Source organism: Castanea sativa, chromosome 1, assembly GCF_040712315.1.
Source record: "Castanea sativa cultivar Marrone di Chiusa Pesio chromosome 1, ASM4071231v1".
NCBI lineage: Eukaryota > Viridiplantae > Streptophyta > Magnoliopsida > Fagales > Fagaceae > Castanea > Castanea sativa.
In genome coordinates this window covers 52,982,083-52,995,658 of record NC_134013.1, presented here as the reverse complement: position 1 = coordinate 52,995,658, position 13,576 = coordinate 52,982,083, and the positions used below count along the sequence as shown (strand labels likewise).

Genomic DNA, 13,576 nt, shown 5'->3' with positions numbered 1-13,576 from the left:
AATGAGGAGAGAGAGTGAATTTCGGCAACAGTGTTGCCGAAATTCATTCTGCCCAGCCTGCCCGCTTCACTGAGTGCCCATGCGTGAGTGCTCAAAAGGAAAAAATAAAAAAGGTTTGCGGCAATCCCATTGCCGAAAATGGAGGGAAAAGAAAAAAAAAATTGAATTATGGCAATGGGATTGCCGAAATATGGGGGAAAGAGAAAAAAAAAATAATAATTGTGGCAATGGAATTGCCGAAATAGGGGGAGAGAAAAAAAAAATGTGGCAATGGTAGTGCTGAAATAGTGGGAGAGAAAAAAAAATGTGGCAATGATAGTGCCGAAATAGTGGGAGAGAAAAAAAAATGTGGAAATGGTAGTGCCGAAATAGTGGGAAAAAAAAAGAAAAAAAAAAAAAGAAATGTGGCAATGGTAGTGCCGAAATAGGGAAAAAAAAAAAAAAAAAAGAAAGAAAGAAAGAAATGTGGCAATGGTAGTGCCGAAATAGTGGGAGAGAAAAAAAAAAAAAGGAATTGCCGGAGGGGAAAACGACAAACTCAAGTACGCTGAGTGTTTGATTCTTGTCTTGTCCGTCTGTTTGAAACAAATTCAAGTACCGTTTGATTATTATTCAAAGTACTTAAATTCTAAAACGTACATGAAAGAAAGTTATAGAAGAGAAAAAATGATTGATGTGTACCATAAATAAAAAATAAAATAAAAACTGAGATTTTTGTAGAGATTCTTTGTAGTGACATTGCCGAAATAAAAGGAAAAAAAAAACATAAACAACATTTTTATTTTTACAATAAATTATAGGTGGTTAGTTGTTGTTGGTTCAAATTTGAACCTAACGCTAAGATACTTTTTTGCCCTAACAATAACAACTAGTAATAACCTGACACTTACAATAACAACATTTTTTTTTTCTCTCCCACAATTTCGGCATTACCATTGCCACATTTTTTTTTCTCTCCCCCTATTTCGGCAATTCCATTGCCACAAATTTTTTTTTTCCTCTTTCCCCCCTATTTCGGCAATCCCATTGCCATAATTCAATTTTTTTTTTCTTTTCCCTCCATTTTGGGCAATGGGATTGCCGCAAACCTTTTTTATTTTTTCCTTTTGAGCACTCACGCATGCGCAGCACTCAGTGAAGCGGGCAGGCTGGGCAGAAGGAATTTCGGCAACACTGTTGCCGAAATTCTCAAAATTTCTCTCTCCTCAGTTTGGATTTTCTCTCTCATACTTTTCTTCGAATTTCGGCAACACTGTTGCCGAAATTCACTCTCTCTCCTCATTCCTCCAAATAACTTTGAACAGTGACTATAACCCCAAAAAACTTAATTTTTACCAATATTTACCCAAAAGACTCACAATAGCCTCTCTAACTCCAAAATTCTTCAAAGCGGCTTCTTGAACTGAGAGTACTGTAGCAACTTCAAACCATTTTTTCTTATTAAAAAAATATCCGGCTGAATAAAAGAATGATTCTTTCTCTCACGTCCCTTTCCCTCTCTCAAAGCCTTGAAGAAAGAAAATCCAAAGACTATTTTACTCACAAATTGAGAAAACGAGGAAAAAAATTAAAATCTTTCTAATTTTTGTAATGCATGCATTCTCTTATTGAGATCAAAATCAAAGGATTTTTTATTAAGAAAAAATTTTGAAGGCAAAGATCTCTCTCCTCCTCTTCTCAATCAAAACACACCACAATCTTATTCTCATAAAACCAATTAAATTAGAACAACAAAGCTAAAAATTTGAACAAAGAAAAAAAAAATTACAGAGAAGACGATCTGACCAAATCCGGTCACATGCACAGAGTCTCAGCCAGTCGAAACATCAGCACACACCTCCACAACCATGAAAACCTTCTCAATCTACCGTTGGAACTAGGAAAAGTTGACGAGACCAGAGCTCCAAGACTTCCAGATCGATGCGAAAGGCTTTGGGCAAATGGTCCTAGATGCTCTGAAATTATTTTAGATAGAAATTTTTTTACAATCAATACAATACAATGGTATAGAGGCTGAAGAGGAAGAATCGGCAGGAAACAAAAAAAGGAAGGGGGTGGAGAAAAAAAGGAAGACGTGTGGTGTGTGCCTATGTGGTGGTATTGTTTTTAATGATAATATGTATGTTAAGTTTTTTTAAGGGAATTAATTATAATTTAAGGAATAGTAAGGAATAAAATGAATAGGTCTAATCTGTGTGTGGTGGACTTTTTTTCGATGAAAAGTATGGTAAGTTTTTTTAAAATAGTAATTAATTATAAGTTAATGAATAATTAAAATTCCCTTAAGAAATATTACCATATTTGAGAAATATGATTATTGAAAAATTTGAAGAAGTTATTATTGAAATATAGATGTTGGAAATGAATAGAGTAAGAATAAATAAAAGATTAAAAAATGAATAAACAATTTCCTAAAAAAAAATAAAAAATGAATGAAAAAATAATATATAAATGAGATGGAAAAATGATAGAGAGTCTGTTGGAATATGTATTTAAAAAAGTAGGTAGATAAAAAGTAAGTGTTATTGTTTACCTTCTAAACAGTACAAAAATTAAAAAAAGACTGCTGGAGATGTTTTTAATAGGTTGGATAGGGTTTTCTCTCCTTTCTGGGGGTGGGGAAACAGTTTCTTTCTTTCTCCTTTTCACTTTTCTTTTCTTTTCCTTGTTTTTTCTATTCTCTCTTCTCAACAGTGGATGACATTCTAAAGAATTGGACCCGCTTATACCTCACAGAGGAGGAGGGAGAGAGGGTTTATCTTGAAAATGATCCTGTCGAGGACGAAAAGAATTTCGTTTTAGCAGCACAATTTTTAACCCGCAAAGTTTTGAATGTGGAGGCTATTGGAAAAACTTTTAAACTATTGTGGAAAGCACGGGATGGTTTCAAAGTTTGTGATGTTGGAAACCATACTATGCTCTTTGTTTTTGAGGTGGAGAGTGAGGCTGAACGGGTTTTAGCCATGGAGCCATGGACGTATGATAAACACTTAATTCTCCTGAAATGGTATGATGGTAAGTGCCCGGCCCACACCCTTCGTTTTTCTACCGTTAAATTTTGGTTGCAAATACATGGTTTACCAGTAAACAGGTTAACATTTGAGATGGCTATGGAATTGGGAAAATCTGTAGGAGTTGTTTCACGCTTAGAACATAGAGATCAAGTTATTGGTGGTGATTTCCTACGAGTGCAAGTTAGTATTGATGTGTCTAAACCCCTCTGTTGGGGCCGTAAGGTTTTGCTGGGTCAGAATAGAGAAGATTAGGTCTCTTTCCAATATAACTTCCAAACTTCTGTTATTGGAGTGGCATGGTGTCTCATGACTATAAGGATTGCGAGATTTGGCTAGCAAGCAAAGGAACTTTATCTCTAGACAAACAAGGTTTTGGGGCTTGGTTACGTGCTCCCCCAAACACCATGGGTAGAAAAACTTATACATCTTGACCAGATTTTGGCAATTTCTTTGGCAATGAGGCTTCTAAGGAAAGGGAGGTTGATGCCAATCTGCCCACCCCCACAGCCTCCACCACCCCCTCCGTTGGGGCAAATTTTCCAACTTAGGCCATTACTGTCCGAAATTCTAATATGGAAACTGCAACATCGTAGGAAAAAATCCCACAATACTTGAGGGTCATTAATCCCGCAGCTGGCCAAGAGATCCTCTTTTCCCCCCGAATAACTTGCAGTCAGATTCGAATTTGAATTATTTTGAAAGTTAAATTCAAGAAATTGATTCCGAAATTATGAGGTATGACCAAGAATTTATTCCCTTATCTGATCAGGTAATCACGGGAAGCAATATATCTCTAAATAAATCTGATGGAGTTTTTTTTGGTATTGATAACAATAAGAATTCTAGTCATGTCCCTCTTCTATCGGAGGGTGGCACGTGCTCTACTCATGATGGGCAAACAAATTTGAGGACCTAGAGAAGAATAATATGCCAAACACATACAGAGGACAATCCCATGACTGGCATCACTCAAAATGGTACTCCTTAAACTGGTAAACGTGCAGGTTGTACCCATGATGATTCCCAATTTGAATTACCATGTAAGAAATTGCAGGTTTTAAAGATGGATGACAAGACAAATATAGTAATGGTGGAGGCTACAAATCAGCCTTGCCAGCCGCAATGAGTTGCTTATTTTGGAACTGTGTGGGCTTGGAAACCTATTGACAGAGAAGGATGGAGATTTGATCTAGGCAAAAGATCCCTCTGTAGTGTTTTTAGCCAAAACATAGGCGGATTAAGCTAGGCTAAAACAAAAAAAAGAAAAAATAGTTTTTCCAAATTTGTTCTTTGTGGAAAGAAATAACAGAGATGGAGGTTTAGCATTGTATTGGAGGAATTCAATTGGCCTTGATGCGGATACATACTCAAAGAATTACATAGATGCAGTTGTGAACAAAGGCAAGGAAGATGCAAGGAGACTAACAGGTTTCTACGGTGAACCTGTCACTTATGAGAGGTATAAATCATGGGACCTTTTGCGCAGCCTAAACAATCGGATGAAGCTCCCATGGCACTGTGCTGGGGATTTCAAAGAATTACTCAAGAGTTCGGAAAAGCTTTGGGGAAGCAATCGAAGTCATGCACAAATGAAGATTTCCATGATGCCAATGATGAGTATGGTTTTCTTGAGCTGGGCTTTCTAGACTCTCAATTCACATGGCAGAAACGCTTTGCGAATGGGCACTCAATGTGGGAAAGGCTAGATAGAGGCTTTGCTACTAATGATTGGCTGATTAGGTTTGCTGATTCTTGAGTTCATCACTTATCTTTGGATACTTCTAACCATTGTCCACTATGGATTGCCCCTGAAAATCTTGAGCTCTCACGTATATCTAAGCCTTTCCGGTTCGAGGAGATGTGGCTCTCTGACAAAAGCTGTACAGAAACAGTTGAAGTTGTGTGGGCCTCTCAAGACCGTCTTAATCCTCAAACTCGAGTTGTAAGGAAAATTGAACAATGTGGGAGAGAGATGAAGGGATGGAGTCGAAAGCATTTTGGGAATGTGAGAAGGGAGCTATATTTGAAACGAAGGCAGCTTGGTGAAGCCAAATCTGAAGCACAATTATGTGACAACAACTCACGGGTTAGAGCCTTAAAGGAGGAAATTAATGATTTGATGGACAAAGAAACACGTATGTGGCTTCAACGATCTAAAACTTTGTGGGCTTCACATGGAGTTATAGACTCAAAGTATTTCCACAACAAGGCTACCCAACGTTACAGGAAGAATTCTATAACAAATATCAGAAGCTCGGTTGGACGGTGGTGTTCTAATTATGAAGAAGTGGCCGAGACTCTAGTGAACTATTAAAGGGACCTCTTCACCTCGGTTCCCATCCCCCAAGCTAATGAATCAGTCAACACCATCCACAGTATTATTATAGATGAGATGAATGCCACTTTGTCATCTCCGTTCCAACCTTGGGAAGTTCATGATGCTACCAAACAATTGGCCCCCCTCAAAGCATGGGGACCTGACGGTGTGCTACCTCTTTTCTACCAAAATTATTGGAATCTTATTGGTAATGATATATCTCATCCTGTCCTTAATTTTCTCAATACTGCATCTCTTCCACCTTATCTCAATCATACTTTTATCACTCTTATTCCCAAGGTTAAGTGTCTTGAATTTGTATCGGAATTTAGGTTTATCAGTTTGTGTAATGTTCTATATAAAATCTTTTCAAAGGTTTTCGCCAATAGACTCAAAAAAATTTTGCCAAAAATTATTACTGAACATTAGAGTGCTTTCACAAAAAACCGGCTTATTTTTTATAATATTTTAGTAGTTTTTGAAGCTTTACACAACATGTGAAATTACACTGACAAAGATGACTTTATGGTAATCAAGCTTGACATGAGTAAGACATATGATAAAGTAGAGTGGGCCTATTTAGAGTTGGTGATAAAAAATTGGGTTTCAATGATCAGATGGGTCAAGCTCTTGATGGTCTGTGTAACGACAGTATCTTACTCGATCTTGGTGAATGGGGAACCTAAGGGATTGATCCATCCCTCCCGTGGCATTTGCCAAGGAGATTCACTTTCTCCCTTCTTCTTTCTACTGTGTACTGAGGGATTGCATGGTCTCATATCATAGGCAGTAGCTATGGTAGATATTCGGGGGGATTCTCTTATAGAAATAGCCCACAACTAACTCACCTTTTATTTGCAGACATTAGTCTTTTCTTTTGCTGGGCACAACTTCAGGAATGTCAAAAAATTATAGATTATTTGGATGTGTATAGAAGATGCTTTGGCCAACAAGTAAGTAGACAAAAGACTACTATTTTTTCAACAAAACTACCTTGGAGGAAGTGAAAGATCAAATCAAGCAAGCTTTGGGAGTTTTGGAAATTAAGCCGTATGAAAATACTTGAGATTACCATCCTTTGTAGGGCAGAGGAAGAAGACCAATTTCAACTACATTAAAGAGAAGGTATGGCATAAACTACAAGGTTAGGAGGAAAAACTATTATCACAAGTAGGGAGAGAGATCTTAATCAAGGCAGTTGTTCAAGCTATTCCAACCTATACGATGAGCTATTTCAAAATTCTTTTGGGTCTTTGTCATGAAATTTAAATTGTCACTAGGAAGTTTTGGTGGGGACAAAGGGGTGACCAAAGAAAAATTCATTAGGTGAGTTGGGATGTTCTTTGTCAACCAAAAACTGATTGAGGTATGGATTTTAAGGACTTGTCTCTCTTTAGCGATGCATGCTTGGCCAAACAAGCTTAGAGATTGTTACATAATAAAAACTCATTGTTCTATAGAGTTTCAAGCCAAGATTTTTCCCAAATTGCTCCATCTTGGAGGCACCTAGTTCAGCCACTGGTTCTTACGCTTGACAAAGTATTTGGAAGGGGAGAGAAGTCTTGAAGAGAGGAGCAAGATGGAGGGTTAGCTGTGGGGATTCAATTAGTGTGTGGGAGGATGCATGGTTACCATCTCTGGACTAGCCATGGATTCAATCTTCGGTAGTTGAAGGATTCTAGGATATAAGAGTGGTTGAGCTAAAAAATCCAGACTCTTAGACTTGGGATACAAACTTGATTCAAAGCCTTTTTGATCCACAAGAGGCTGCCTCGGTTTTAAGTATCCCCCTCTCACGACACTTTGCAGAAGATAAAATTATTTGGCCCTTCAACACTTCGGGTAGCTTCTCTGTTAAGTCTGGTTACAATTTCCTTGCAAAAGAAAACTTCTCTCACACTCAGCATCTGGGCAACCCGAGCTCTCTCCTTAGGAAGTTTGGAAAAAAAATTGGGGATTGAAGGTCCAGAGTAAGGTGAAGAACTTCCTATGGCGTGCTTGTAAAAATGCCATTCTGGTCAAAACGAATATGGTTCATCAAAGAGTCCTAACTGAAGACATTTGTGAGTACTGCCAAACCTGTCCAAAAACAATCATTCATGCTTTATGGAGCTGTCTTGCACTATTGGCAATTTGGGAAGCTGATTCTTTTTGGTTGTTTCGTCGAAAAAAAAATTTTCAAATTTTTTGGAGCTGGTGCAATTTGTAATTGAGGAAGGAAAAGATTTAGAACATTTTGCCATGTTAGTATGAACTATTTGGTATCTTCAAAACCAAATCAGGATCAAGCATGCGGAGTTTCCTGCTAGCCAGGTTCTGTCCCAAGCATCCCAGATGCTCCATGAGTTCTATCGGGTTCAACCAGCTCTTCCAAGTCGACCCCCTAGTTGAACGCAGACCTGGGTTCATTGGCAACCTCCACCAGATTCAGTTCTCAAAGTGAATTTTAATGGAGTTACCTTTAGAGATGTTAATATGGCCGGGTTGGGTGTAGTGGTTTGTGACTCGCAAGGACAGGTCTTAGCCTCTCTGTTAGAGAATATCAGATTACCCCCTTCCACAGATGATGTCGAAGCTTTGGCAGTCGCCAAAGCTATCCTCTTCGCTCATGATTATGGTTTTTCTTCTATTATTCTCAAGGAGGGATTCGGAAGTTGTTATCAAAGCTCTACAAAGCGACAAGGACGCTTTTGCTTCCATTGGTCACCTACTCTCTTCTTTGAAGATTACCATAGATGCCTTTGATTTTATTTCTTTTTCTCATACTTGTAGAGAAGGTAATTCTATAGCTCGCTACTTAGTTGAACATGCGAGACATGTTAGTGATATTAGTGATATTTCTACATGGATGAAGGGTGTTCCACCATATTTGTTTAATGTTTTTCTTAGCCGATTATGGCTGATTTTTTTCAATGAATGTTTGAGGCATTTCTTCTCCAAAAAATAAAAAATAAAAAAAGATGAGGTGAAAGACAAAATAAAGAGGAAAATAATTATATGATATGCCATTAGAAAGAGAAAAATAAATTATTGAAAATGACTAGAGTAAATTGACACATATTTTATTACTTCCACTAATCTAATTGCAAAATTATTATTTTATACAGTTGATTTTGTGTTATTAAATTTATTTTTGTAGAGTCTCATATTTAAACTCAATTTTTTATGATGTTGTTTCTCAACAAAAAAAAAAAAAAAAAACTTTATGATATATATTTTTGATTGCATGCTTTATTAAATTATTTTTTAATCATGATGTTTTTTTTTTTCAATGGTTGCCAAAGCAACTAAACATGAGGAAAATGTTGTATTCCTAATCAAAATTTTTTTGGATCATAGTTATTACAGATAAATGATTTCTTGTATAAATTATACAAAAAAACCATATAAATATATTGTATATAAATAATTATTGCACATGTAGGGTCAATGGGCCCAGGAGTATGTATTGGGCCAGAGGCCCAATCCGATAACACTAAATGGTCCGAAGACGTGGGACTATTGGCCCAAGAGACAATGTTGATGGATAAAGAAGCAAAGGTTGATTAAGGTCATCCTGGAAATGGTCTGAGGAGGAGTCCGTCCTCGGCTGAATAAAGCCGAGGTAGGAAAGGGATGCCTGACGTCCAAAAGCAATGTTCTAAGAGAACCTTTAAGTAAGGATATGCATGGTGAGTGTACCAAACAGGAAATATCCAAGATAAAGTTACTCCTACCGCATTAAATGCTCTGCAACTAAACCTCTGGCCACATTAATGGAGAAGTGATGCCTGAGCATCAGGGTTTAACCTTACAGCTACCTCCAAAGACTTCAGGGATGGGCTGATGGGACAAGTATCCAAATTAGTAATTTGATCCATACGTGGAGGATGGAGAACGGAAGAAAGATGATATAAAAGGAGGAGAAGACATTCAGGGAGGAAGGATCGAAAATAGGAGAAAGAAAACACTGTAGACATTAAGATCAATATTTGTAACCTGTCTTTAAGAAAGAGAAATATAGGATCTAGTCTCCTCGGCTTGAGTCCGAGGACAATTTTTGTTATATAAACTATCCCATATGTACTATGTTGCAATCTAGCCTATTATCTTTGTTATTTAAAATCACTAAAACCTAGATTTCAAGTCCACTCTCTACAAATTCATTGTATTGGGCTTTTTGGGCCTATCCCAATCTTATTTTTGGGTTTGGGTGCAAATTGTGTCCTTACAATTGGCGCCGTCTATGAGAAATTTGGTGTTTTAGCCTTTAGGAAGTTTAGCATTATGATAGGCTTAGGTCCACACCATGTAGAGTCTATAGGGTCCCAGCGTAAGGATCATTTCCTGCATCTCGAAAGGGAAAGAGATCGAGAGGGCAGTGTGCATACGATCCACACTGGTAGAAGTCATTCATAAGGTGGAAGCAGAATTTCTCATGAAGAGAATGCTAGGGCCATGCAGCTAGAGATTGACCATCTGAAGAGGAAGTTGTGCCACTAAAGGCGAAGGCGATCTCCCTCATTTTCTGACCCTTCTTCTGAGGACACCAAGGATAGCAGTTACAGACACAAGTCAAGAACTCCCCTTAGTGAGTCTTTCTCCTATGAGGAGGACAACCTTCATGGTTGTGGAGGTAGGAATTCATCTTGCAGAGGCTTAGGAAATGATGCTATGAGTAAAGTGTTGAACCAAATTTCCAAGTCACCCTTCACACGTAGGGTGGAAAGAGGGAAGCTTCCTCGACGATTCACCTAGCCAACGTTCACCATGTATAATGGCCAAACAGAACTTGTGGAGCATGTGAGCCATTTCAACCAAAGGATGGCAGTGCACTCCAAAAATGAGACTTTAATGCGCAAGGTCTTCCCATCCAGCCTGGGACCTGTGGCGATGAGGTAGTTTAATGGCTTGAAGGTAGGTTCACTCACCCAGGCGTTCAGATCTCGCTTTATTACATGTAGTAGAGTTCCTCGGCCCCTAGATTCATTACTGTCCATGGCCATGCGAGAAGGGGAAACCCTAAAAACATACTCTGACAGATACTGAGAGATGTTCAATGAGATTGACGGAGATTTTGATAATGTAGCAATAAGGACTTTCAAAGTTGGCGTACCTGCCAAGCATGACTTAAGGAAATCTTTGACCAAGACCTGTATGAAGTATGTGCCGGCTCATGGACCGTATCAATGAATATAAACGGGTTGAGGAAGATCAGCAACAAGGTAAGGAAAAGGCGAAGGTTATCCCTCAAAAGAGGAGGGATTTCAGGTCAGACAGATACAATAGTAACAGACATTGAAGAGATTTTGCCGGGTAATCTGGTCTTACTGCTCCTCAAGTGGTTAACACGGTCTTTCGAGAACCGGTACATTAGCTTTTAGAGAAAATTCAGAACGAGCCATACTTCAAATGGCCAAACAAGATGGCAGGGGACCCCATGAAGCGTAATCAAAATCTTCATTGCCAGTATCATCAAGAGAGGGGCCATACCATTGAGGATTGTAGGATTCTGTGGAATCATTTGGAGCAGTTAATAAGGGAGGGGAGTTAAACGCAGTTTTTGTATTGGCCTAATGGGCAAGGAGACCATTCAGGCTTTGTAAATTAGGGAAACACTTCTTCAAGGCCTCCTTTGGGTACGATCAATGTCATCTTTGTTGCTCTTGGGAGGACTAGTTCTCGTCCTTTCAGGGTGATGCCCGTAGCACGAACTCTTGCCGAGAACTCTATTTTTGAGCCGATGAGGGCCAAGTGGAATATCCAACCAGCATTGAATTTCTCAGAAGAAGACAAGATTGGGACTACGCAATCACATGATGATGCTTTGGTAGTTACGCTGAGGATAAGGGTATGACGTGAAGAGGGTGATGGTAGATCAGGGTAGTGATGCAGAGATTATGTACCCAAACTTATACAATGGGCTAAACTTAAAGCTTGAGGATTTGACGGCTTATGATTCACCGTTGATAAGTTTTGATGGGAAGGCTATCATACCAAAGGGCCAAATTAGATTACCTGTGCAATCAGGCTCAAAGGTGGTAGAAGTGGATTTCATTGTGGTAGATGCCTATTCTCCCTACATAGCTATTGTAGCAAGACCTTGGCTTCATGCCCTAGGTACTGTTTTCTCAACTCTACATTTGAATGTGAAATTTCCATCTAGAGACCACATCGAGGAACTGGTTGGGAGTCAATCCGTAGCTAGACAGTGTATGGCGGCTGCAATTCTGCATCAACCTGAGGTTGAATCCTTAGCCTCTGCTGAGGGGGGCTCATAGCAATCAATAACTCTGGCCACGCCCACAGTGGCAGCGGTAGAAGAACCCATGTGTGAGGAATTAGAGAAAGTTATTATAGATGACGACCTTGAAAAAAAAATTTAGGTGGGAGCTAAGTTGCCTCCTCAAGAAAGGGAGGAGCTGATAAAGTTCTTGAAAAGGAACATTGTTGTATTCACATGGAATTCTTATGAAGCCCCCGAGGTAGATCCGAGTTTCATTTATCATCATCTAAACGTCAATCTGGCCGTAGTACCGAGGAAACAACCACCTCGGCGTTCATCCAAGGAGCATTCTAAAGCTGTCAAAGAAGATGTAATCAAGCTCAAAAAGGCTGGCGCTATCAAGGAAGTTTTCTACCCTAAATGGTTGGCTCATACAGTGGTGGTAAAGAAGAAGAATGAGAAGTGGAGAGTATGTGTAGACTTTACAGATTTGAACAAGGCTTGTCCCAAAGATCCTTTTCCAATGCCTCGTATAGATCAGCTGGTGGATGCCACTATTGGGCATCCTCGGATGAGTTTTTTGGATGCTTTCCAAGGCTATCACCAGATACCTTTGGCTTTGGATGATCAGGAGAAAACAACCTTTATCACTCCAACAGGGAATTTTCATTACAAGGTAATGCCTTTTGGTTTGAAGAATGCAAGGGCTACTTATCAAATGATGATGACTAGGATGTTCGAGTCACAATTGGGAAAAACTATTGAGGTGAATGTAGATGACATAGTGGTGAAAAGTAAAATGGTGTCCATGCATGTGAAAGACCTAAATGACACCTTTCAAACGTTGAGGAAATATAAGTTGCGCCTTAATGTTTCTAAGTGTTCCTTTGGTATGGGATCAGGTAAATTTTTAGGTTACATGGTAACTCATCGTGGAATTGAAGTTAATCCTGCGTAGATCAGAGCAATTAATAGCTTACAGCCACCTCAGAATCTTAAAGAGGTTCAGAAATTGACAGGGATGACTGCTGCCCTAAACCGGTTTATTTCTCAATCTGTAGACAGATGTAGGCCTTTTTTCCAGTTGTTGAATAAGTGGAAGGGATTTGAATGGACTAAGGAGTGTACTTTAGCCTTTTAGTAGCTTAAGGAATATGTTTCACGACCACCTGTTATGTCTCGGCCAGAGGTGGATAAAGTCCTATTCGCCTACATTGTTGTGGCTAATCATGTCGTTAGTCTGGTTTTGATACGGGTTGATGGCGGTGTACAGAGGCCATTTTATTCTATGAGTAAGTCCTTACGTGAGGCCGAGGTGCATAATTTACCATTGGAGAAAGCTATCCTAGCAGTGGTGCATGCTACGTGTAAGCTTCCCCATTATTTCCAATCCCATACAGTTGTTGTTTTGACTCAACTCCCTCTTAGGTTAATACTTTGAAGTGCTGACTACACGGGTAGGATTGCCAAATGGGGTACAATCTTGGGGGCTTTTGACATTAAATATATGCCTCTCACCTCTGTAAAGGGTCAAGTCCTTGCTGATTTGGTGGCCGAATTCGCTGAGCCCTCATTAAAAGAGAATGCTAAGAGGCTGGACATGGATGAAAAATCAGTTGGCATGATTTCATATGGAAGGTGTATGTTGACGGGGCAACGAACCAAAGAGGATCTGGAGTAGGGCTAGTTTTGGTATCTCCTGAGGGAATTACTTTTGAGAAGTCCCTAAGATTGGGATTCTCGACCACCAACAATGAGGCTGAGTATGAAGCTTTACTGGTAGGAATGGCTATGGTTCGGAAGATGGGGGAAAAACAATATAGATGTTCTCAGATTCATGATTGGTGGTGGGCTAGGTGGAAGGAGAATTAGAGGCTAGAGATATGAGAATGCAAGAGTATCTGACCCAGGTGAGATATTTGCAGTCAAAATTTGAATCCTTTGCTTTGGTACAAATCCCCAAGAGCAGGAATACGCATGCAAACTCCTTGGCCACCCTCGCGACGTCCTTGACACAAGGCCTACCTTAGGTCATCCTTA

General features: G+C 39.3%; 3 protein-coding genes across 3 annotated transcripts; all 3 read left to right on the top strand.

Annotated features, from left to right (window-relative positions):
• The first annotated feature begins 1,798 nt into the window (after positions 1-1,798).
• On the top strand, positions 1,799-3,266 carry LOC142629553 (uncharacterized). The gene is made up of 2 exons (XM_075803562.1): positions 1,799-1,943; positions 2,695-3,266. The coding sequence occupies exons 1-2, from the start codon at positions 1,799-1,801 to the stop codon at positions 3,264-3,266; spliced, it is 717 nt and encodes a 238-aa protein (XP_075659677.1).
• Positions 3,267-4,872: 1,606 nt separating this feature from the next.
• LOC142629542 (uncharacterized) lies at positions 4,873-5,328 on the top strand. The gene has a single exon (XM_075803553.1). The coding sequence runs from the start codon at positions 4,873-4,875 to the stop codon at positions 5,326-5,328; it is 456 nt and encodes a 151-aa protein (XP_075659668.1).
• Positions 5,329-11,180: 5,852 nt separating this feature from the next.
• Positions 11,181-11,591, top strand: LOC142629532 (uncharacterized). Its single transcript, XM_075803543.1, has one exon. It carries the CDS (start codon positions 11,181-11,183, stop codon positions 11,589-11,591), a length of 411 nt encoding a protein of 136 aa, XP_075659658.1.
• The last annotated feature ends 1,985 nt before the right edge of the window (positions 11,592-13,576 follow it).